At 57.5% G+C, this 24,185-nt stretch overlaps 1 protein-coding gene across 3 annotated transcripts; it reads right to left on the bottom strand.

Annotated features, from left to right (window-relative positions):
- Positions 1–6,964: 6,964 nt before the first annotated feature.
- On the bottom strand, positions 6,965–23,823 carry HPN (hepsin). 3 transcript variants are annotated; one of them, XM_058530859.1, is made up of 12 exons: positions 23,191–23,823; positions 17,834–17,935; positions 17,710–17,751; positions 12,338–12,467; positions 12,148–12,270; positions 11,957–11,997; positions 11,405–11,570; positions 11,101–11,291; positions 8,172–8,267; positions 7,841–7,983; positions 7,523–7,687; positions 6,965–7,316 (listed from the first exon to the last, which is right to left on the bottom strand). In XM_058530859.1, exons 1-12 carry the CDS (start codon positions 23,792–23,794, stop codon positions 7,278–7,280), a joined length of 1,842 nt encoding a protein of 613 aa, XP_058386842.1. In that variant the 5' UTR covers positions 23,795–23,823; the 3' UTR covers positions 6,965–7,277. The 3 variants fall into 3 exon arrangements, with proteins under 3 accessions (XP_058386842.1, XP_058386841.1, XP_058386843.1); XM_058530858.1 differs by having other exon boundaries at positions 7,506–7,687; XM_058530860.1 differs by lacking the exon at positions 12,148–12,270 and having other exon boundaries at positions 7,506–7,687.
- Between the last annotated feature and the right edge of the window lie 362 nt (positions 23,824–24,185).

Below are 24,185 nucleotides of genomic sequence, written 5' to 3' on the forward strand. Positions count from 1 at the left end.
ACTCACCACCACATCCTGGCCGTGGACCACCAGCCACACTAGGGCTTCTGGCATCAGGGCTCCCCAGCCCGGCTCCGCCTCCACGCGATGCTAGGAGGAAGGGCCAGGACAAAGTGGCAAGGCTGGAGCCACAGCTGCCATCCCGAGAGGGTGTGCAGGTGGCCCTGGCGACATAGGTGGCAGGAGGGGCCATGAGGGGCCTGGCAGCAGGGGAAGGGCGTGCAGGTGCACACTGCTAACTGGCCTGACAGCCCTCCAGCCAGCAGCACACCTGGCCCTCCTCCCACAGTGGCACTGGTGGCTGCTGGCACTGCTGTTCCAGAAAGAGGCACCGAGGGGCACGACCTGGGCTGTGGAGAGGGTGGGGCTTGAGTGAGGGCTGGGGCTGGGGCCTGAGAGAGGAGGGGACTGGGGGTCCTGACTCCGGGTCTGAGGATGGAATGGGCCGGGGGCCTGGACCCCTGTCCTGGGGGAGGAGACGCTTGGGCCTGGGAGCAGCCAGGTCTGGGTGGGGCCCCTACCGCCTCACCATTGTAGGCACAGCCATTGGGAACCGCGACGTGCCGGTGCGGAAGGCCCAGCACCTCGGGACGCCCACATTGCTGGTGTCTGCCGAATGCAGGATGCGGGGGCTCCTAGAGCCAGGGACGGTGGAGTAGTCCCTCTGCTGGCCGCTGTTGAAGCCCGCCTAGGGTGTGATTGAGGCCAAGGTCGCCAGGCCGTCTCCTCACCTCCCTGAGGATGCCGGGCAGCCTCTGCTGTGTCCCCACCCGCCTGGGCTGCAATGCCCCCCAGGCCATTGTGGAGGGTCGTGCCGCTGGCCACACCCATGGTCCGCTGGATGTCCTTGTAGAGGAAAAGTGCCCAGGAGGCGCCGTTGGCAGTGGCCAGCACCGCCTGGCAGGTGTTCACCTGCAGGGGAGAGCACGGCGGGAGCTGCGGCGTCCTGGGCTGGCCCAGGAGCGCCCACGGGCCCCTTGCGTCCCACTCCTCGGCTGGGCTCCATCTGCTCCCTGGAGCTGGCTTCTTCCTGGCTCTCCTGCCTTCCCAGCCCCCGCCCAGGTCCACCCCCACCAGAGCCTGCACCCACCTGCCTCTCGCTCGCCCTCTGTCTCCATGTTTCTATTTCTTTTTCTGCCTCCCTCACCAACCATTTATCCTTTTCTTTCTCTTGTTCTGTCTCCCTCTATCTGATTGTCTCTACCCTCACTATCTCTCTGTCTTCTTCTCCATCTCTCTCCCGGTCTGTGTCTTCCCCTCTCTTTCTCTCTCACCCATTTTCTTTCTCCCTCTGTTTCCCCTCTGTTTCTCCATCTCTCCCCATCTCCCCCCTGTTTTTATCTCTCGCTCTCTCCCTCTGTGTCTGTCTCTCTCCCTCATGGTGTCTCCCAGTTACCCAGAAACCAGCGCCTTCTTCCTTGGGGGTGGAGCAGCCTGGGCCCTTCTCCCTCACCCCCTTCCTCACCCGGGGGTCAAGGGCCCCATAAAAGGGAACCCAGTCCCAGGTGGCCACGTGCAGGGCTCACAGGGTGGGAGGGGCGTGGGGGAAGGCATGGGCCAGATCTTGGGCCGCCCGCTGCAGCAGCTCGGGCTGGCGGCTGGGTTGGTACCACACGTGGCCCCGCTGAATGTGGACCCAGCCGCCCAGAACAGGGCCGCAAAGGCCTGGCCCATCTGCAGCGGAAATGCCTCAGGCGTGAACAGGGCCACGGGCTCCCCGAAGGACACCAGCTCGTTGATGCAGACCTGGGGGAGGTGGGGAAGAAAGAGTTGGGCGGGGGGTGTCATCAGGTCAGCGATCAGAGGAGGGACAGGGCCCAGGGCCCAGAAGACAGAGGATACGAGTCAAGGGAGGAAGGAGCAGATACGGACAGGGTCAGGGACCCGTGGTCAGGGGACAGGGCAGTCACGTAGGCCGTCCGGTGTGTGACCCCACAAAGTGTGACAGGCTCCAGTAGCAGCTCCTCCGAGAAACCATCATCCCCTGCAGGGAGGGCCTCATCCCCGTGCTCCAGCCCGGAGGGGTACAGGAGCGAGGCTGGGGACACCGAGACCACCAAGGCTCCCCCAGCCCCATCACGGTGGGGCTGTGTCCTCTCAGAGCCCCCCAGGGAGGAGTCACATCTCCTCAGTCCCCAAGAGCAGGGTCAGGTCTCCCCAGTTCTCCAAGGTGGGGCCACATACCCCCAGACTCCTAGGGCCCTCCCCACCTGCCCCCATAGTCGTGTCCCCTCACCAGGCTAGGAGCATGTCCAGCCTCACCTCTGGTCTCCTCGCTCCAGGTCGCTCGGTCCTGCAGGACTGAGGGGAGGGGAGCCACTGAGGGCTGGGGCTCGCCCTCCACAGCTGACTCCCCTCCAGACCCCCGGTCCCACTCGCCCACCAGCAGTAGCCAGAACGCTGCCATGGTGGCCCCATGTACAGAGGCCTGCATCAGCTTATACCCGGGGCTGACGTGAGGGCTGCGGCGCCTGTAACTCAGCTCCACCGGCCCACTGTTCAGGGGTCCAGGGCGCCTGGGAAGCTCCCAGGGATCCTGGTTCTCATCTGGTCTGGCTGAGGCTAGGCCAGGCCTGCAGGGGGGGCGTGGGGCGAGCGGGGAGAGCGGAGACAGGTGGCTCCCAGGGCTTTCCCGGTGGGCAGGGTCACCACAGGCAGCCGGGGCCTGGGAGGAGGTCCCCACCCCGTTAGCAGGGCTGAGCACTCATGAGGCAGAGAGCCCGTGAGGCAGAGCGCCTCCCTGGGGCCCCTGCCCACTCTCTTCCCGGCAGGTTGAAGACTGACTCACAGCCTCCGGGGGCCTGAGCCAGCATGTGCGCAGGGGGTGGTCTGGAGGGGTGGCGTCTGCAGAGAATGGTGGGGGACACTGCGGTAGGAACTCATCGTTGGGCGTTTGGGAGCATGACGGGGGGACATCCCAGCAAGGGAGAGATTCACCTGGAGAGGTGAATGAGGAACGGGTAAAGGGACACAGACTGTGCCCCTACGGAGATCGTGGGGGCTGCCCTGGCAGAGTTAGGCAGTGGGGACTTCATCTTCAAAGTGGGGGTCCCCAAGGCACTGCTCTGGCTCCCCAAGCCCAAGCCAGTCCTTCGCACAGTCAACCAGATGGACAGAGGGGCGCTGGGCCAGGCCCTGATTTGATGCACAGGCTGCCTCCCACCCCAGCCTGAGTGAGGGGCCCCTCGCCCTCCCCACTCAGGAATTCTTGGTTAGGGCCTCCATCTCCATCCCTGGAATACCCCCAGCGCCTGGAGACACAGCTTCCCTGAGGGCCCACGGAATCAACGGGGGGCAGTGCCGAAGCCTGGTCAGCCGAGAGGGGCTGGCAGTGGGGGGCTCTGTACCCTCCCCCACGGGGTTCTGTCACGGTCCCCTCAGATGTGCCACCGTGTGCAGATTCACAGCTCTTCCTCCTGGCTCGTATCAGGACTCAACAGGCATTTCCCAAAGCGTGGCCCACAGGCCTCCGGTGGGGGAGTCCTGAGAGCGTGTGGGAGGGCAATGAAGGAGCATTCGTTATTATTTTACTGGTGGTCATTTATCTAATAATTTTTATTTATATTGAAAAAAGTATGCCACTGTCACATGAAACCCATAGTTTCTAAATATTACTGTTAAAGTCAAGGCTAAGATGAAAAAAAGAGAAAGACAAAAAGAAAGAGAAGGCATCCGAATAAAATAATAACCCAAGCGCTACCAGTGGTGTTTGCTCCTGGTGTGTCTCCCGAAGACAGGCCCTGAGAACGGGACTTGTCTGTGTGGTCTCCGGCTGTGTCCCCAGTGCTTAGAACAGTCCTGCTTGGCGCATAATAATTGCCTGCTCAATAAACATTAGTAGAGTGAAGGAGTCAATAGTAGAAATTAGGAAAGCCACACTCAAACGTCCGAATGTGGGGAAACGCTGAAGGAACACACAGAAAACTCTCCGTGGCGCCCGGCACGAGGGAAGGGCTCAAAACACATTCATGCATGTGCTTATCATTATAAAAATTATTCTGATTTAGAATTTGTTATTATTTAGAGGTGCAACAAATAGGCGTTCTGGCCAAATGTTAGAATCAAGATATGCCCAAAGCAGACCATCACCATCTTAGGGTGAACTTCTGAGACAGAGAAACAAACCTGAAAACGTACTAAAAATTTATGACTGTCACAATTTTATTATTGAACCCTTTTGCGAGGGGTCATTTCCCCACTATATCAGCAGCCCATGTGCTCCCGCAGTCAATAGGTCCCGTGGCAGTTCTAAAACATGGCCCCGAATTTTCTCGACAGACCGAGAGGTGGGGGTCTGTCTCTGTCGCCTCTCCTCGGGTCTGGGCAGGTTTGTGACTGTTCAACTGATGGGGTAGAGCGGAAGTAAGGCTGGAGTGTATAAGGCGGTGTTTGCTGGAATGCTCACTCTGGAGCCCTGAGCCACCACGTAAGTCCAAATGTCCTGGGGCAGCCATGCTGGAAGGAAGCCAAGCCACTTGGACAGACAATGAGTGGGTAGTCCCAGCTAAGCGCAGCCTCGGGGCCACTCCAGCCCAGGCACCAGACTTGCGAGTAACAAAGGCTCCCTCTTCCAGCCCCTCTCCCCCAAGTCACTCCCCCTTTCAAGTCCTCCAGCTGAGGAATGGACATCGCGGAGCAGACACCAACTGTGCCTGCTGCTCCCTATCCAACTTTCTGAGCCGCAGACTCCACGAGCATGATAAGGTGGTCGCTCTTTCCCATTGCTGAGTTTGGGGTGCTGTCCCATGCAGCAAGAGAACTGGAAGAGACGCCCCCTTAATAACTGCAGTGCTTAAATAGCACGACTCTGTCTGCAGAAACTAGAATCCATTTCCCTGCTTACCCGCTATTTGAATGTTCACAATAGTTATTTCTGAATATAAAATTAATGGCCCTCACAGTCACTCTTAATCACGGCAGCCTTTTACCTGTAGAGTGACCCTTGAGCGAGAATTCCTCCTTCACCTCGACTGGGCAAATGCCAACTTATAAGCCACAAGCTGAGCTTTCATTCCCAGTTACATCCAGAGGCCTGTCTATACGTTCAGATACAAACACTAACTGCAAATGCAGAGCCTGCTTGTGTTCCCGAGGTGGTCACATTTATTAGAGAAGAGCCAAGTAATTCTGGCTCGGGAACGCAGAGCGATGACATGGAAGAATGAGTTTTGATAGCCTTTCTGAAGACCAAGATCCTAGCAGAACTTCAGAGCACCCCTGGGATTGTTATTATTATTTTTCTAATATCTGCGTGGCTCCTTGGGGTGGGTGGCAAGGCTGGTGGGAGCAGGAGGAGAAACTGAGGCAACCACCCCCTAGCAACAAAGGAAACTAGTGAATGGCTGTTGAGTGGATCACAACCTCCCCTCCCCCTCCCCCTCTCCAGGACAGCAATAATGCCGACAGAACCCAGAGTGGCCTCCGGGGTGACATTTTCCCAGCAGACCGCCTACTGGCTTCTAATGTCCAAAATCCTGCCAGATCCCCCAGAATAGGGCTGCATCCCCCCAAATCCCCCAGAGCAGGGCCATTCCCTCTTCAGTCCCCCAGAGCAGGCTCATATCTGCTCAGACCGGCCCCCTCCCCCCCAGGGTAAGCTGTGTCCCCTCCGACCCTCCTGGACATGGTCCTATCTGTTCAGAACCCCAGGGTGGGCCACGTGCTCTCAGAGTCCCCGAACTTCATAGAACACATGTACAGTACATTTTCCAGCTGACAATGCAAAGGACAATTTACAGTCACGTCCCCGTCACTCTATACATTGCTGACAAAGCGCTGTGTGCGGCGAGTCCCTGGTCACATCTCAAGAGGACAGGTAGGACAGCGCAGCCACACACAGACGTTTAGGAAAACTGCGTGGAGCTCTGCAAACCAGATGTGGGCTGGGGTGCCCCCGCTGGGCAAAGCGATGGTGGGCTCAACGGTGTGAAGGGTTTGGTGTCCAGGGAGGGATGCTGGGAGCGTTTTCCAAATGGATAGTCTGTACGTTATTCAAAGGCTGTTTATGTTTTAGAGAATTGTTTGGGGCTTGCAGTTAATGGGCGACGTATTATAATTTTTATCATTGAAACTCACAGGAAACAGGCACCCAGTGAGGGTTTTCCTGAAGACCATCTGGTTTTCAGCAACGCGTGGACAAGGCTGGGCGGGAAACACCTTCATTTCCCCTAGCTTAGGGGCAGCAGCACCCCCTGGTGGCCATCGGGACCCCACAAGACCTGCAGATGCTCTGGGGAGCAGAGTGGGTCCCAGGGGAAGCTGGGATTCAACCTCCAGCCCAGATGAAGGCAGAGGTGGAGGTCTCAGGCTGTGCTCACTGGGCCTGGCCCTCCTGTCTCCATCCTACAGGGCCTGTTTCCTGTGGCCCAAGGTGGATGTCGTTTTTTCTCACTGGGCAGCCATACTCGTTTTTTTCTGGAAACAGTACATTTTCCTTTGGGGACCCCCTCAAAGTCCTGTGGTTCTTGAGGGTCTAACCTCCCCTCCCCCAAACCCCACGCATCAGGTGCACAGTGACTTGATGAGAGATGAGCACATGACCCAAGAGAGCCAGGCCTGGGACTTCTTTTGCTGTAGCTACTGGGAAAGAAGCGTTCCCCTTCCACTGGGGATGCTAAGTGGTCCATGGCATATATGCCTCGAGTTTGGTGGGGGGGACATCTCTGTCTCCGGTTGTAGGAGAAGCTGCTTGGAAATACAGCTGACACAGAGAAAAGCAGATATGAAAGAGGAAATGAAGCACGGTCCTAATGAAAAATATTTGAGCAGCTGGATCCAGCAGTACCTGAAGCAGATATTCCAGGGCATTTCCAGTTAAGTGAACCAATTAAAATCTTTTGTCTTAAGCCAGCGGGAATCCGGGGATCATCCTCCTTGCCTGATTTGTAGCAGGCCCCAAGTCTTCTCTTCTCTTCTCACCCCCAAAAATATCCTTATAGCTACTTACATTTACAAATTCAGAGGCCACATTAATCAAAACCATCTTTATTATTTAAAGAGCATCCTGTCACCAGGGGGCACTGAGATGGGGATCCCCAGATGGCAGAACAATATTTACATGGGGGTCAGCAGGGTGAGGTTCGGGTGGTCCCAGGGCTGAGTGGGCCCGCCACTGTGGAAGAAATGACCCCGGAGGGAGGGTATCCTTGGGCCTGTGGGCTGGGCCCAAGAAGAAAAATGTTCCATCCCAGGCCCAGGGTGGACCCCACCTTGTGGGGCTGGAGCCAGCTGGATCAATCTGGGCCCTGGAGGCGCGCGCAGCGAGGAGCAGCCACAGGTCAGAGCTGGGTCACCATGCCGCTGGCTTCGGAGTGAGTCTGGGGAAAGACAGCTGGAGGCTTCCAAGGTCTGAGAGGCTTCTGCGGAGCCCCTCCCTCCCCAGAAGCCCTCTGAAATCCATCTGCTCCCAGGGCGCCCTCTTCTAGGCCTGGGTGTCGGTTTCCAGAACACCCCCACCTCCCTTCCCCCCAGGAGAGTCCCAAACACCCCCGCCCTCTGGCTCCCACCTGAGCCCGACTGTCACCTTTATGGACTGGAAGATCCACTCTCGGAAGTCACTGACTTTGGTGTAGACACCCGGCTTCCGGGCCAGGGCACAGCCGGTGCCCCAGCTCACGATGCCGCACAGCCGCCAACGTGGCGTCCGAGAGATGCTGTCCTCACACACGAAGGGGCCACCACTGTCGCCCTGGTGGGGGAGGGGAGGCCCGCTGGAGGCCGAGACGGCTGGCCAGGAGGCCCTGGCGGAGCCGCAGGCTGAAACGGGGAGCCCGACCGCCCACTGGCCGGGGTCCCCATCCCTGAGTGGCAGGGGCCGGGGCTGCCCCTCACAGTCCCTCACCTGGCAGGCATCAATGCCGCCCTCGGGGTAGCCGGCACAGAACATCTTGGGCTTGATCTGGTTCCCATAGAAGTCGGGGCCGTTGCAGACATCATTGCTGATTATGGGGACTCGGGCCTCCTGGAGCACCCCAGCCTGTTGGCCTGGGGGTGTGTGGGCAAGGCTGGCCGAAGCTGGGGAGCACGCACACCCCCCACCCTCCTGGTGCCCACCCCGGGCTCCTCCGTGTCCCTATGGCCCAGGGCCAAGAGGCATTCAACCAGCCCCACTGCCCGCGCCAGCCCAGGTCAGAGTCTCCCTGTGGCGGCGTCCCAGGAGGGTCAGGACTCACCGTAGTACTGCGTGTTGCCCCAGCCGGTCACCGTGCAGATCTTGCCATCCACCAGGGCCTGGCCGGCGGCCGGGAGGCACACGGGCTGGATGTACTCTATGAGAGAGAGCACGCCGGTCCAGCCCCCCCGGCTGCCCCCGGGACAAACCTCTGTCCAGCTGTCTCCAGGGCCCCGGCACCCCCTTCCTCTGCTCTCTTCTAACAACCATAGCAGACGCTGCCGTCGACCAAGAGCTCTCTATGTACCAGGCGCCTCTTGTGTCAGTTCCTCTGATCTCCCATCAGCCAGGGAGGTAGGGGCTACGATTAGCCCATTTCACAGAGGAGGGAAATAAGGCCAAGTCACTTGTCCAAAGTCCCAGAACGAGTCAATGGCAGAGCCAGAATTTGACCCCAGGCTGGCCCAATTCCCAAGCCTGTGTTTTTAACCATGACCCACAGGGCCACACCCCGCCTAGAGGGCACCTTTGTGAGAAAGAGAAAAAGCCACCCTGCACACACCCATGGACAGCTAGTCTTCGACAGAGGAGCCAAGAACACACAATGGAGAAAGGCAAGTCGCTTCAGTAAATGGTGCTGGGGAAACCGGACAGCCAGGTGCAAAAGAACGAAAGCAGATCGTTATCTTTCGCCACACACAAAAATTAACTCAAAATGGATCAAAGACTTGAATGTAAGACCTGAAACCATAAAACTCCTAGAAGAAAACACAGGCAGTGCACTCTTTGACATTAGTCTTAGAAGCATCTTTTTGAATACCATGTCTACTCAGGCAAGGGAAACAAAAGAAAAAATAAACAAGTGGGACTTCGTCAGACTAAAGAGCTTCTGCAAGGCAAAGGAAACCAGGATCAAAATAAAAAGACAACCCATCAACTGGGAGAAAATATTTGCAAACCATATATCCGACAAGGAGTTAACCTCCATAATATATAGAGAACTCACACAACTCAACAACAAAAAGACAAACAACTCAATCAAAAAATGGGAAGAGGATATGAACAGATATTTTTCCAAAGAAAGTATACAGATGGCCAACAGACACATGAAAAGATGCTCAACATCACTAATTATTAGGGCAGGCATATGAAAAGATGTTAACACTACTAAATTTTAGGGAAATGCAAATCAAAACTGGCAGACAGGAAGTGCTCACATAACTAGTAATAGTAACAAACAACAATAGCAATGACAGCTGACATTAACCGAGTGCTCACTCTGTGCTAGCATTGCTCTAAACCCTTTACTCACATTAACCCTTTTAACCATCTCCATAACCCTAGGAAGTCATTTAACAGATGGAGAAACTGAGGCACAGACAGGTGAAGGCACACACCCGAGATCATACAGCTGGCAAGGACCTGAATCTGACCCCAAAGCCCACGCTGTCGCCTCAGCCATGCGTCTCAGATCTGAGCCCCTCCCACCCCATCCACCTGTGATTCTACGGATTCTCCCTTACTTCAATATTTTAACCCCCTTGCTCTTTTCACTAAAGAGAAGGGTTGTTTTGTTTTCAATAAAAACATGTATTGCTCCTCTAAGTGGAAAACCAGTATCACGGATCATTAAAAAGAAAATAACCATAAAAATAAGTATAATGCAAACCACAAAATGGTACTGACTGCCCCAGGGCACAGCCTGCAGGTTACAGGCGGATTCCAGCGCCAGGTGGCCTGGGCTCAAATCTTTGCCGCTTGCCAGCTGCAGGGATTTGGGCATATTGACCTTTTCTGTGTTGGGACCTCTCCCCATGGGGGAAAACAGGATCATAGGAGGACCGCCCTCCCCAGGCTGCTGAGACCACGTGCATGCACGCTCAGGACACGCCGGAAACAGGGCCGGTGCTGGGGTTCACTATCTCATCACTATGGTAACATTTTACTGTTTTATTGCATCATTGTCACTATGACACTATTTGTGTTATTGTTATGGCACTGTGGCCTGCTCTTAACCCAAAAGGCGTGCACTGGAGAAGTGTTAAAGGCATATGGCCCTCCCAGTGAGTCTTTCTCATGGAGAGCAAGGAAATGCTCCAGAGGGCTGCGGAGGGAGCACTCCCAACTTCCTCTCTGATTTGTTCATAGATTTAAAAATATTTTTCATTTCATTTCATTACTTTTTTTGGTAACAGCTTCTTTGAGATATAATTCACATACCTACAGTCCACCCACTTAAAGTGTACAAGTCAATGGTTTTTAGTGGGTTCACAGATAACAGTCACGTAGCATGTCTGGCGATAGGAGGGGGCGGCCACCACCACAGGCAATTCTAGAACATTTTCATCACCCCTAAAAGAAACGCTGTATCCTTTCCTATCACCTCCCAACCTCCCCATCCCACCCTGACCCCATGCCACCCAGCCCCCAGCAACCACAGTCCACTTCCTATCTCTACAGATGTGCTTATTGTGGACATTTCATATCCATGGAGCCATACAGTATGTGGCCTTTTGTGTCTGGCTTCTTTCACTCAGCACAACGTTTTCAAGGGTCATCCATTGTGTATCATGAATCAGTACTTCATTCCTTTTTACGGCCAAGTATTATTCTATTGTGTGAATTGACCACGTTGTGTTGATCCGTGTGTCAGATGAGACACCTGGGTGGTTTCCATCTTTTGACTATTGGGATAATGCTGCTATGAACACTTGTATACAAGTTTTTGTGTGGACGTGTGTTTTCATTTCTTTTGGCTACCTACGCCAGGACTGGAATGCTGGGTCAAATGGCAATTCCACGGTTAACTTTTTGAAGAAATGCCAGGTGGTTTTCCAAAGTGGCTGCACCACTCATTCCTATTTGATGAACGCCCAGCTTGTGCCCCTCAATATTGTTTCCTTTCCCACCATGAAGTCTATGCCCCGGGCCCCTGCCCGGGATCCTCCTGCCTCAGGGATCCCCAGGCCAAGGCTCGGCCCCAGACTTACCTGTGAGGGTCAGGGAGCTGGAGAGGCGGACCAGGGCGATATCGTTGCTGTTCTCCTCACTGCTGGGGTCTCGAAAGGGGAGATAGGCCCCGTGGTAGACCACGGCCTGCACCCCCAGCTGCAAGCCGTGGGGTGAGGCCTGGGCCACAGCGCCAGCAAACACGCGCCAGCGGGATAGAACCCGGTTCCGCCTACCAGGGGACAGGAGGGGATGGTGGCAGCCTGCCGGGGCACAGCCCCCCTGCCTCGCCACTCCCCTGCCTCGCCACTCCCCTGCCTCCCCAGCGCCGTGGGGCACACTCACTCAGGGAAGCAGTGGGCAGCTGTCAGCACCCAGTCTCTGGAGAGCAGGGACCCCCCGCAGAGGTGCGCGCCATCATAGCGAAGACTGACTTGCCACGGCCACCTGCCCAGGCTGGTGTCCCGGCCTCCCACAATGCGGTCTACAGGCAGCTTCCTGTGGCCACAGTCTGTGGGGTGCGGGGGGCAGTCAGGGGCAGCGGGGGGCCTGGAACCCTAGGGGGTCTGAGAGGACACACCCACTCTGGGGAGTGTGAGGGAACATGACCCCAACCTGAGGGATCAGAGGAAACATAGGCCCATCCTTGGGGACGTATGGGGACATGTCCCTGCCTTGGGGGTCTGAAGGGAGATGGCCCCACCACCCTGGGGGAGTCTGAGAGGATGCAGCCCCATTCTTGTAGGATCTGAGAGGATATGGCCTGCCTGGGGACATGTGACGGGACGTGGTCTTGCCCTGGGGAGATCTGAAGGGGACAGAGCCCCATCCTTGGGCAACCTATGGGGCCCTGCCCTAGGGTGTCTAAGGAGGAGAGTTCTGATGTCAAGGTCTCACCTTGGCAGACAGCAGTCAGGAAACGGCCCCTGGGACAGTCACTGCAAGGGACACAGGGACGGGGACACAGAGAAACAAAAAGTGGGGCCAGTTCAGACAGATGAAGGGAAAAGGAGGGAGAGTGGGCGTGGGGCGCATTGGGAGCCGGGGGCCGGGGTGTGCCCCCACTCCCCCGGCACTGCCCTCCTCACCACACGGAGATGACCTCAAGCAGCCTCCTGGCATGCGGCAGCCTGCCCTCGTCCACGCAGAAGAAGCCCGACGTGCCGTTGGCACCCGCCGTCCGCACGTCCAGCTCCGCGTGCCTCAGAGCCCTGGGCAGGGCAGCGGTCAGGCCTGTCCTCCCGCCCCCGGCTCCCCCCTCCTGGGGCACCCTGCTACCTGAGGAAGCCCATCTCCTCGCAGCTGAGGCCCGCCACCCTGGCGTTGGAGCGTGAGGAGCAGAGCAGCCGCCAGGCCCCCTCCGTCTCATCAAACACGGTGAGCCGCTCGTCTGCCGGGCTGACCTGCACTGCAGGACAACAGGACGGCCGCCCGGTCACCCTCCCCGGCCCCTCCTGGCCGGCTCTCCAGCCGTGCGGCTCTGGTCCTGAGTCCCCGCAGCCCAATCGGAGCACCCCATGCCCTGCATCCGTGACTGGTCTGCAAGGGCACATGACCCAGTGGACCCACGAACGGGGGCCCTGGGACCTCGGCTGGCCCTGCTGGGACCCAGGGGACTCTCTCTCGCCACTGGGATTCCTAAGCCGGTTGTTCACGAGCTATAAGTCAGGAACTTTGCTGGGACATTTTCGAAGAGGCAAACTGTTTTAACCCAGCTCCCAAGAGAACAGCGTGTGAGGCTGGACCTGCTGGGGCCCCTCTCTGCCCCCATGAAGGGAAGAATAAGACAATGTAGGGGAAAGCCAAGAGACTTCTGATGACATTTTTAAAGCCCCTTGATGGAGTCAGGCTTGAAGAAACCCCAGAATCGTTGGTTACATAAGCTAACCATTTCCCATTTTGTTTAGCCAATTTCTTTATTTTTTCTTTTTGTCTTTTGCAGCCTGAAGACCCTTGACTAATACATCAGATTGCCAAAATATTTAAATAGATAGCCTATAGTCTCTAAAGAAAAAGAGAAGAATGCTATCTTTTCTGTAAGACTTATCAGACCTTGAATATAATAATGTGCACGATAATTCTCCAAACAGAGGATGCAGCATTCATTCATTCAACGAGCGTTAACTAGACACATACTCCATGCCCAGTCCTGTGTGGGGCAATGCTGGGAACACAAAGATGACCAAGACGGTCCTAGACTGTGCCCTCAACAGACAAAGTCTGGGGGTGGGGGAAACAGACAGCAATAAAAAAGTCACCCAACCAAACACATCATCACCAACTGAGTTGGGGCAGGGAGATGTACAGGAGGGCTGGAGAGAGCTTAGAGGGGATTCCTCCTGCCTGGGGCTAGTTGTGTTGAGAACTGACACTCCTGTGCCCCCCACAGGCTGCTCCCCACACCTGGTCAGAGGAGCCCTGTTCACACCTGAGCCAGGTCACGGCCCTTATGTGTGTTATTTACATCACCAGATACTCGGGACGTGCCAGGCTCTATTCTGGGCAATGAACAAATCAGACCAAACCCTCTGCCCTGTGAGGCTCAAAGGGCCAACAGCTCAAAGGAGACTGAACAGGACAAATAAGCAAAATATATCACGTGTCACAAGGGAGAGAAATCAGGCTTGACAGAGGCAGGGACAGCTTCACCGAGAAGGTGGTACCCAAACCAAGATCTGAAGGAGGTGAGAAAGAGAGCCGTGAAGACAGAGGGGAACAGAGATCTAGGCCAAGGAAACCTCCGAGATCCCAAGGCTGGGGCGGGGTGTCTGAGGAACAGCAAGGAGGCGGGAGCAGAGGGAGTGAGGGGTAGATGAGGTGGGAGATAGACCAGAACACGAGGACTTGCCTTTCACCAGGAGCGAGGTGCAGCCAGGGGAGGCTCTGAGCCAGGAGGGCCTGACCTGACTCGGGTTCACAGGCTCCTTCTGGCTGCGAGTGGAGCAGATCGCAGGGGTCGGGGACGGGAGCAGGGAGACCGGGAGGAGGCTGCTGAGATGGTCCAGGAGGCGGAGGATGGAGGCTGGACCAGGTGGGGCAGTGGGGGAGAAGAGTTTAGATTCTGGACAGATGTTGTGGGTGGAGCCGACAGGGTTTGCTGAGAGACTGGATGTGGGAGTGAAGGAAAGAGACGGGCCAAGGACAAGTCCAGGGTGTCTGGCCTGAGCCACAGAAGGACGGGGCTGACCTTGACCGGGACGGGGAAGGTGGGGAGGAGAAGGTCTGGGGAAAGGTCAGCGTGAACTCCTTGGTCCCACTCTCCTGAGCCTCCTGCATGGCTGGTGTTCTGAGAGCACATTCGAGGAAACGGAATCTGGTGCAAACTCACCAGGAGAAAGCTGGCGAGGCCACGCCCAACTGAGCGGTCTACCTGCCGCCCCGCAGATCTGGACGAGGGGAGGCAGGGCTTCCAGAGGGAACCCTGTCCTGCTGAGGACCGGCTGTGTGCCCAGTGCCATGCTGCACACCCGCCCTGTCCCACCTCTGACCAGGGCCTGGCCACCCTCTCCCAGAGGCCACAAAGATCACCCCATTTTGCAGATGGGAAAGCTGAAGCCTGGGGAGGCGGCTGACCTGCCCAACATCACCAAGTGAGTGAGAGGCAGAGAGAGGATCAGGCTCGAGCGGCTCCAAACCCCAAGCTTTCAACGTTATCCTAGGCAGCCTCTCAAGTGACCTTCCCTCCTGGGGTTAAAAACACTAGCACGGTAATAATAACACTGGCCAGGTTTCCTGGGGATGTCAGTGGGCTGGCCCCCTGCTATGTGTCATATTTGAATCCAACTATCCTGGGAAGTAGAGACCATTTCTATGCTCATCTTGCAGATGGGAAAATTGAGGCTTGGTGAGGATATACTTGCCCAGGGGCATACGGTTAAGAACCCCGGTCTGCCGACCTACACTCTCCCTGCTCCCTCTGAGGGTCTCACACAGCCCATTCCCTGTCCCCACCCCGAGTACGCTCACCCACGGCCCAGACTAAGAGCTTCCTTCATGGCCTCCTGCTCCACGGTGGGGCCAGGGGGTGCCTGGAACCTCTGCTGGTTGGTACCCACCACCCCCTGAGTCCCAAGACCAAGACTTGGGGTTTGAAACACCAACTGGGGGCAGAGGTGAATTCTCATTTTAAAATGACTTCTAAGGGCTCCAGAAAACTGACTTCCAGAAAGTGTGAGGTTTTAGGAAAAAATGATCACTTTATGTAAGCGTGTTGGGGGACACAGATGGGGGGGACGGGATGTCAAATGCCCCCTCCAATTATTTTTGTTTTTCTTGTGAGGAAGACCAGCCCTAAGCTAACATCTGTCACCAATCCTCCTCTTTTTTACTGAAGAAGATTGGCCCTGGTCTAACATCCGTGCCCATCTTCCTCCACTTTATATGGGACGCCGCCACAGCATGGCTTGACAAGCGGTACGTCGGTGCACGCCCGGGATCCGAACCTGAGAACCCCGGGCCGCCACAGCAGAGAGCGTGCACTTAACTGCTTGCGCCACTGGGCCGGCCCCTCCTCCAATTATTTTTAAAGCCACATTCTGTGCCACTGCCTCTCACTGTTAAACTTGTTATTCTTGTTGGCATTATTTTAAGCAATGCGAGAAGAGTGTTCCAGGTCACCTTGTTTGCTTACCAAATCGTCTAATATATTTAGAGGTGTGAATTTCCCAGAAGAATGAGGTGGGATATAGTTTTTGGGTTGTTGTTGTTTGTTTTGTAATTTCCCAACGTTTTGGAGAAACCCACGTGTAACTGAAGGGAAGGGTAGCGGAGCTGGCCAGGCCGCGTGGGAATCGTGGCGTAGCTACTGTCCCGCTGGAGGTGGGGACGAGTTAGTTCATCCCGGTGACTTGTCTTCACGCTTCTTCATTAAGCAAAGACTTCCTGAGCACGCACCATGTGACGGACACTGCCTGGGGCGGTAAACAAAATGCCCCTGCCCTCGGGCAACTCACCCGTTAGGGAGTAAGGAGCTGTGAGTGTGAGGGGAGCCATCAGTCACAGCTTGACGGCTGGGACACAAAAGCCAACGTTTAGGGAGGCGCTGCAACCATCATCTCCTCTAACTCCCACCCTGGCTTCAGATGAGGACACTGCTGCTCAGAGGCAGGGCTGCGGGGGGTCCCACAGCTCAGCCGGGACGGTCCAGAACCGAATCCTGCCTCCAGGTGTGAGTGGAAAGAGGGGGGTGAGCAAAGGCTGTGGTGCCAGGAGGGTCCGGCGAGGGCTGGAGGGCGCCGGGAGCAAGCGTGAGGTGGGAGCCGGGGCCTGTGAGGGTTGGAATTTCAGCCCAGTGGGAGCAGGGAGCCCTGGAGGGGCAGCTGGTGGGGCATGACCCCTCTGCCCTGCCACTTATTCTGCATGTGTTCTTGGGCAAGTCAGTTCACTCCACTGGGCCTCAGTTTCCTCCATCTGCAAAACGGGGTGACGATAACAGCCCCACCTTCACAGGGCTATTGTGCAAAGGCGGCAGCCAGGGCCTGGCACATGTTAGCTGTCACTATGGCAACTCTCCTGGCTGTTTCTCAAGAAAACAGTAGTGTGGTAGTTCTCCACAGGACTGGATCCAGGCCGCTGGGTTCAGATCCCGGACCTGCCACTCACTAGCTCTGTGACCTGCGGCAAGTCCCTTGGCCTTCTGCACCTCAGTTTCCCCCTATTAAAATGGACTGTGGTGAGGACTGAATGATTGACACCTGTGCAGCCCCGAGGCCCGCGCCTGGAACGTGAGTAAATGCTCTTAGGGCGGCCATGATGACTAGCAGTGATGGTGGCTTTCCTTGTCTGCACTTGCATTTCTTCTCCTGAAGTGAGCTCAGTCCCTTATGGAATTAGATGAGGCTCTTGGGCGTAAAAAACACAGCCCATCACCCAGCTGCCCCTTTCTTCCGGCTGCCCTGAGCCACGGCATGGCACCTGGGAGTTGAAATTTGGGAAGATTTTGTTCGTTCATTCCACAATTAGTTCCTGCATCTTTTTATTAGCGTGGCCACGCATTCCCACCCACCCGCAGACACGTCCCTACCAGGCTAGTCTAAGAGCTATTCCTGGCCCCGTCATTCACCAGCTGCCTGTCCTCACTTTCCACATCTGTAAATGGGGGTAACAATAGCAGCTGCACCCTGGGAGAGCTAAAGTTTCCCCAAATTCACACAGCACCTCCCAAACATGTTTCACACCCCACAGTAAGATACACATTTTTACATTATCACGTAGCCCTGAGTTTCTGTTTTCTGCAGTAAGACATCACATTGCTCTGAGCCTCAGTTTCCCCATCTGTAAAATGGAGAGACTAACAGTCCTACTCTCATAAAACCAAAACAGAAGATTAACAAAACTTTTTCTTACTGAGCGAGATGCACTCTGATATTTTCTAATCTATTTCATGCTTTTAAAAATGTGGTTTACAACTCGCGAATTTAATGTCATGATGCAATAATGGGTCACACACGTACAGTCTGATAAACACTGGATGAGACAAATGAAGAGCTTAGAACAGCACCTGGTCCAGCAGGCGGCTCAACATGAGCACACTATTATACCAACATTTCTGCATGTGTTCGTGCAATCGTTCCAAAAATCCTTTCCCTGAGCCCCCACCAGGCACAGGTCTCCTCCAGGCTCCCCAGAGGGCCCCAGCCTGCTTTACTCACCTGGATACAGCGGCTCCTGATCACTCCTGAGCAGAACGGTCACTGCAGAGAAGGCAGAGGTGAGGACGGGAGGCTGGGGGCTGCAGGGGGCCAAGGAGGGTAGAGGTGCTGGGCCCATGCTCACCAATGGCCCAGGACGCCGCCCCGATGCCTGTCAGGAGCAGGAGGGTCCCCGCAGTGAGAGCTGCCACCTTGGGTCCGGAGCAGCAGGGCACAGTCCGGCCACCTGCAACACACACATGCTGGGCCCCCGCCAGGCTGCTCTCTCCGTGGCAGGGTCTGGGCATGGGGCCAGCCTCGCCCAGCTCCCCCAGGGCTAGCTTGGCATGCCGAAGTCTGCCATGGCCTGGGCCCAGGTTCCTCCCCATGGCATGGCCAGCCAGGTGTCCAGCCTCCCAAGGGCTCCAGCCGGGAAGGGGCGTGGTGGGGACAGCTGCTACCCTCCCTGCCTGCACTCCTGGGACCTCTCCTTCCCAATGATGCTGCGCTTCTGCATCTCCCTCGTCACGCGGTGCCATCTTTTCTTGGACCTCTCACTTCTGCTAACTTTCCCAGAGGTTCTTGGAGCCTCTCAGCGGCTATGACCCCTGACCTTTGCCCTCTCGGCAGCTCTCTTCCCTGCTGTTTGGCTTTTTGTCGCTGCCTCGTTTCTCCCTTCTGCTCCAGACCTCTGTCCCTGGGTAACCCCAACACCAGACCTCTCCCACAGGATCGCGCTCCACCGTCAAATCTGCCCCTGGAGGTTAGGAACCTAAGTTTGGAAATTGTCAGCCTCACTTAAAAAGACTGGCCTTAGCCCTTCCTAGCTGGGGCCTTGGGCAGGTGGCATCGCCTCTCGGAGCCTCAGCTTCCTCATCTATTTAATGGGCATCCACCCAGCACTCACCTCTAAATACAATACTTTACAGTTCTTTTAAATCATCATCATCATCATACTAAGAGCCCAGCTCTTCTCAGATGCTCCCGATGGGTCCCGCGCTGCTCTAAATGCATTAATGTATTCAGTGCCTGTCTCAGTTATGAGGCCCCTTTTTCAGACAGGGAAAACCAGGGCACAGAGAGTGGAGTCATGTGCCCAAAGTGACTCAGCCAGGAAGAGGCAGTGCTGAGCCCTGAACCCTGGGCCCACATGCATAACCATTAAGCCACACTACCCCTCTCGATGCTGTAGGGCCCAGCATACAGCAAGTTCTCAATAAATGCTTGCAAATCATTAGAGCTGTGTGGTCCCGGGCAACTGCCTTCCCCTCTCTGGGCCTCGGTTTTCTCACTGTAAAATGGAGCTTTGTTCATTCATTGTCTATGGAGCATCTACTGTGGACCTGGCTCCATTCTAGGCTTCGGGGACACACCCAAAACAAGACAGATGAGATTCAGGCTCTCCTGGGGCTCACGTTCTCATGTGTGTAAGGCGAGGGGCAGATGTAAATAAGTAAACGAGTAAATGACCATGATAATTTCCAGATTGTGGCCAAGTCTGTGAAGAAAAGAATGCAGGTCGGGGCAGCAGGTGGCATCTATAGGGCGCTCAGGGAGGGCCTCCCCAAGAAGTGACCTCTGAGCTGGGACCTGAAGGGAGAGGCCAGCCACGCAGAGGCCTCAGGGCAGAGCACTGGGGCCGAGGGGACAGCACAAGCAGAGGCCTCGAGGCAAGAGCGATGAGCACAGTCTGTTAGCGTGAGAGAGGCCATCAACACGGCCAGAACGGCATGAGTTGGGGGAAGGCAGTGGGCCAAGGGCAAGCCGCCTGGGGAAGCCTGGTGGCCCGAGGAGAAGAGGGACTTTATTCCCAGTGCAACGGGGGTCCTGGGATTAGAAGCCAACCCCTTCACTGGGGATGGTGGGAGGACCAAAGAGAAAAGGCCGCTCAAAGTCTCCAGCGGCCTGGTGGGCACCCCACTGCCCTTGCCGTCTGCAAGGCTCCCCCAGGGCTGGGCGGTGGGCACAGGGCCAGCCGGCACCCGGAACGGAGCACAGAGGGGTCCAGGACCCTCCTGGGTGGCCATTATCTGGGCGTCTTAAGAATTGAGAGCCCAGCAGTTCCCGTCAAGGCAGGAGGGAACACTCGCTCCCTCCAGAGAGGGCCCAGGGGGCCAGGCCAGCCCAGCCCTGCTGGCAGACCCTCCCCGCCCCCAGCTCTGCCCCTGCCATCTTCTTGGTCCAGTGGGAGGTCTTGGCTCCCTGTGGCCATCGGGCTGGTCCTGGGTCCTTGTTCTCAGAAGTGCCTGTGGGGCTGTGGGCCACTCCGAGGCTCTGGTGTATCTCTGGGGAGGGAAGCACTGCCACCCCGCGTCTCTCAGGGAGAGAGGAAGAACCTCCTTCCACGCCCTCTGGTTCAGGGACCCCAAAGCAGGTGCCTCTGGTGGGACAGGCAGCGGCCTCACTCTGGGTCCTCGTGTGAAGACCCCCTCACCGCCTATCTTTGCCGACGCAGGAAGTGTCTCCTCCTGTGTGAGGGGCCGCATCCTCATGTGATTGCTCAGGAGCCTTTGCCTTCCTAAGCCAGCCACGCTCCTACTCCTCCCAGAGGCTCTGCCCCTCCAGGGGCCACTGGGCTGCCCTCCTCTCCTCACAGGACAGCTCTGCCCCCACCATTCAGCTGCAAAACCCTCACAGGTGACACCTTTGGCTCCTTGTCTCTAAAACTCCCCTCAATTGACAGCTCCCTGCCTTAGTCCTCACTGGACCGACTCCAGCTTCCCGAACAAAAGTCCCTCCTCATTTGACTTCCGGGACACAACACGCGCCTGACTTCCCTTCTCCTCCTCCGCCGGCGCCCTCCCTGCCTTCTGACTCCCTGACACCTGGAGTTCACAGGGCGGGCCAGGACCCCCTCCCCCTCACGCCTCCTCCCTCTCACGTCTGTCTCACCCACCTCCACAGCCTCAGTTTCCCTTTTCTATCCCCAGCCCTGGACTCTCCTTAGTCCCAGATCAGGGGTCCTGCAGCCTCTTAGATGCCTCCCCCTGGAATCCCCTAGATCCTTCACACCTCCAGGTCCCATCTCGTCTCAATGTCTCTCCAAACACCATGTCCCGTCTCAGAGGCCCACATCCTCAGGACCCTCCCTCATCCGCAGGGTGCCTCCCTCCCCACCAGCTTGTCAGCTCCACAGCCCGGAGGCCTCCCCAGTGTCTCCTGTCCCCCTGTCCTTCCCTGCCCCCAGCCCCATCCAACTCAGGGCTCAGGACCCCTGCTGTCAGCCTCTTCATGGACGCCTGGGGGATCTTCCTAAAGACCCAGTCCAGCCTGTCCCTTCTTTACCTAGGACTCTCCACGACTCCCCAGGATCCCCCAGGACAGTCTAAGGCCCTCAGCCCTGCGGTGCCAGCCCCTCAGGATAGAAGCATGGCTGTTAGAGATTTGGGGGCTGAACATATGTTCCCCCATATTCTCAGACAGCCAGATGGGTCATTACCAGACAATTGACAGAGCTTCCAGAAAGCAACCAAAACCACAGAACTCGTAAAATACAAGTTAGAATAAGAAACAGAGTGACCTCCAGCACCATCTTGTGGAGAGACCCGGCACTGCCCAGGCCCTGGCCTGCCCCTCACCCGAGGGTCCTAACAGACCCGTTCGGGCACGCACGCCTCCTCACCTCCCAGGTCCATTTCCAGCTCCACCTCCAGAAACACCCGGAGTAGCTCTGTGCCCCTGCACACCTGGCAGGGTGCCACCCCCCACCTCCCGCCTTAGCCACGCTCTTCCCTCTGCCCGGCACACCCTACCTACTCCCTGTCCATCCTGAGTATCAATTCGGATACCCCCTCTTCCAATTCCAAGTCCCCTAGCCTGGCCTTGGGTGGACTTCCACAGCACGATGGCGGCTCAAACACCAGCAGCAGAATCGCAGGCCGACTCACAGCCCAATCCTAACCCTGTCCTGTGGTTTCCTTAAACTTTTGCAACTCTTAATGAGGAAGGCATCATTATCATCACCCCCGGTTTACAGACGGGGAAAGGAGGCCCAGAGAGGCGCAGCCACCTACCCCAGGTCACCATCAAGCAAGCATCTGCCCAGGCTGGACCACCCCCTCCAGCCCTGACATAGGACTGCCCCCTGAGCCCGGGCCAAGCTGCCTGGGGAGGCACTGGAGCCCACTCTGCCTCGGTTCTCTCTGCACCCAGACCCGTCTCTGGCCATCCTTCTGGGCCGGCTCTGCTTTCTCTCCCTGGTTCTTTCACCCGCAGGCCCCAGCCCTGGTGACTCCCTTCAGTTGGCTCCAGGAACTCATCCGGAAGGCGCAGGGCTCCGCCGGCCACCTGCTGAGCAAGGGCACAGTGCCCTCTCTCGAGCCCCTGGGAGCCTGGGTTTGCTGGGGCCATAGCTGAATGGCTTGGGGTCTGATTTGCTAACTGCACTGAGCCCCCAGGAGGCCATCGAGCCACGCTGATCATTTCAGCCCCCACACTCAGCGCTTCCTGCCTGCCATGGCATTTAAATCCTCACACCACCCCGTAAGGGGGGGCGCTAGGACCATCTCCATTTTACAGATGAAGAAACTGAGGCCCAGAGAGGGTGAGCTGCTTGCCCAGGGCCTCACAGCTGGAAAGAGCTACCGCTTAGGACTGAACCTAGCCAGCCTGGTTCCAGGAAGAAGAGAGGGAGGCAGGAAGGAAAGGCCGCCCCTCATCGCACCCCTCTAGCTGGCTCCCAGGAAGAGGCTAAGGGAGCCAGGCTGTCTGGAGCCCCTGCCAGGGGCCACCAAGAGTCCCTAAGTCCCAGCCACTTGGGCCAGCAGTTTCCCCCGTCCCCCTGCTGGTTTCCCTGCTGTCTCCCCCTCTCCATCCATCCTGGCCAAGTCCAAAGTCCTCCCTCTGCTCTTTTGCCCACAGCACGAGGAAGAGGGAGGAATGTCTGGAATTGCTGGGGGTCTGGGGTCCCTGGGACTCCGGGCAGCCACCCTGTCGTGACAGCGCTGGTTCATGGCACGTGCCTCACATGCTAAGGCCCATGTTGGTGTCTGGTGTGTGTTCCGTGCTCCCAACAACCTCACGTGGGTAGGTAGGTAGGTAGATAGCACTAGGATCCACGCTTGACTCAGGGAGAAACTGAGGCCCAGAGAGATGGTGTCACTCGCACAGGATCACACAGCAAAGAAGCGGCCGACGCAGATTCAAACGCAGGCCTGCGCATTCGACCCCAGACTCTGTGTCCTTAACCATGGAAGCTAGTCTCCCCACCTTAGCCCCAGGTAGAGGACAGGTCCAGGGTCAGCTGAGAACTCACTGAGGGGCAAGGGGAAACTGAGGCAAGGAGCCAGGAAAGTCATGTGGGGCAGCAGGGAGGTGGTGGCACAGCCCCACAGATTTGGTTAATAGTTAACGCGTGGAGGTGGCTTCAGAAGGGGGTGGGGATCGGCCCAGGAGGGCTGCCAGAGAGAGGGGGCTCCCTGGGGGTGGAGGGTGCGGAAGAGAGCACGGAAGGAGGGGTGCCAGGCAGAGCCAAAGTCGGGGGTCAGGGAAAGGGGGACTCACCGTCCTTCTCCGCCATGTCACGGCCTCTCGTTAATGATTCCCCGGCTGACCTCCTGGGCCGGGGCGGGACCTGTGGGGAGACGAACGGGGAGGCAGGACCCAGGGGAGCCCAGCCTAGCCCTGGTCCCCCCAGTTCCAGGCGCCCATCCAGGGAGGCTGCAGGGACTGGGCCCTGGCCAGAGCACGCCGTGATCACGGCTGCAGACTGGGCTGGGTTCAAGGATGGGGTCAGTGTCTGACCAGCGGCCAGGGGGACGCGTGGATTTGCAGGGCTGGGGGCCCCCACGCCCGGCCTGGGGGAGGAGGGGACTGAGGGTCTGCACTCCTGGATCTGAGGGAGGAGAGAGCTGGGGGCCTGATCTCCCGGGTCCTGGGGAAAAGGAGTTTGGGGACCAGGACTCCTTAGCATGAGGGAGGAGGGGCATAGGGCCCAGGCTCCTGGGTCTGAGGGCGGAGGGGCCTGGGGCCCAATCTCTGAGTCTGAAGAAGAGGGGGCCGCAGCTCTGAGGCGCTTGGAGAGAAGCCAGAGAGCCCATTCTTGGGGTCCCTGGGAGCCCCTCTCTTGGGAGGTGGCACTAGGTCGGGTGGGGGTGAGGGGACCCATGTCCTGGGCACTGTCATTGAGGGGCCTGGTCCTTACCCTGGGGTCCGGCAGGTGGGGGCCAAGCTGAGAGATGGTGCCGGCTTGGGGTCAGTCTCCAGGCCTGGGCAGGGGCATGGTGGCCCCGCAGCAGCGGCGGCCCAGGAGGCAGAGGCAGCGGCCAGCGGCGTGAGGCCTGCTAGGCCTGGCTGCCTCACCTGAGGAGGAGGGGGCTGGGCGAGGGGCGGGGGAAGGGGCGGGGAGGGGCCGGGCAAAAGGATTGGCAGCATCGCAGGCCACCTGGCTGGAGGGGCAGGGTTTGCAGGGGCTGGACCGGGCCAGCTCAGCAACCTGCCTCGCCTCTGGCCAGGAGGGGGCCCAGGTGTGCCAGTGTGAGGGGAGGTGGGAGCGGCGA

The sequence above is a fragment of the Diceros bicornis genome, chromosome 34 (assembly GCF_020826845.1).
Source record: "Diceros bicornis minor isolate mBicDic1 chromosome 34, mDicBic1.mat.cur, whole genome shotgun sequence".
In the NCBI taxonomy this organism is placed as follows: domain Eukaryota; kingdom Metazoa; phylum Chordata; class Mammalia; order Perissodactyla; family Rhinocerotidae; genus Diceros; species Diceros bicornis.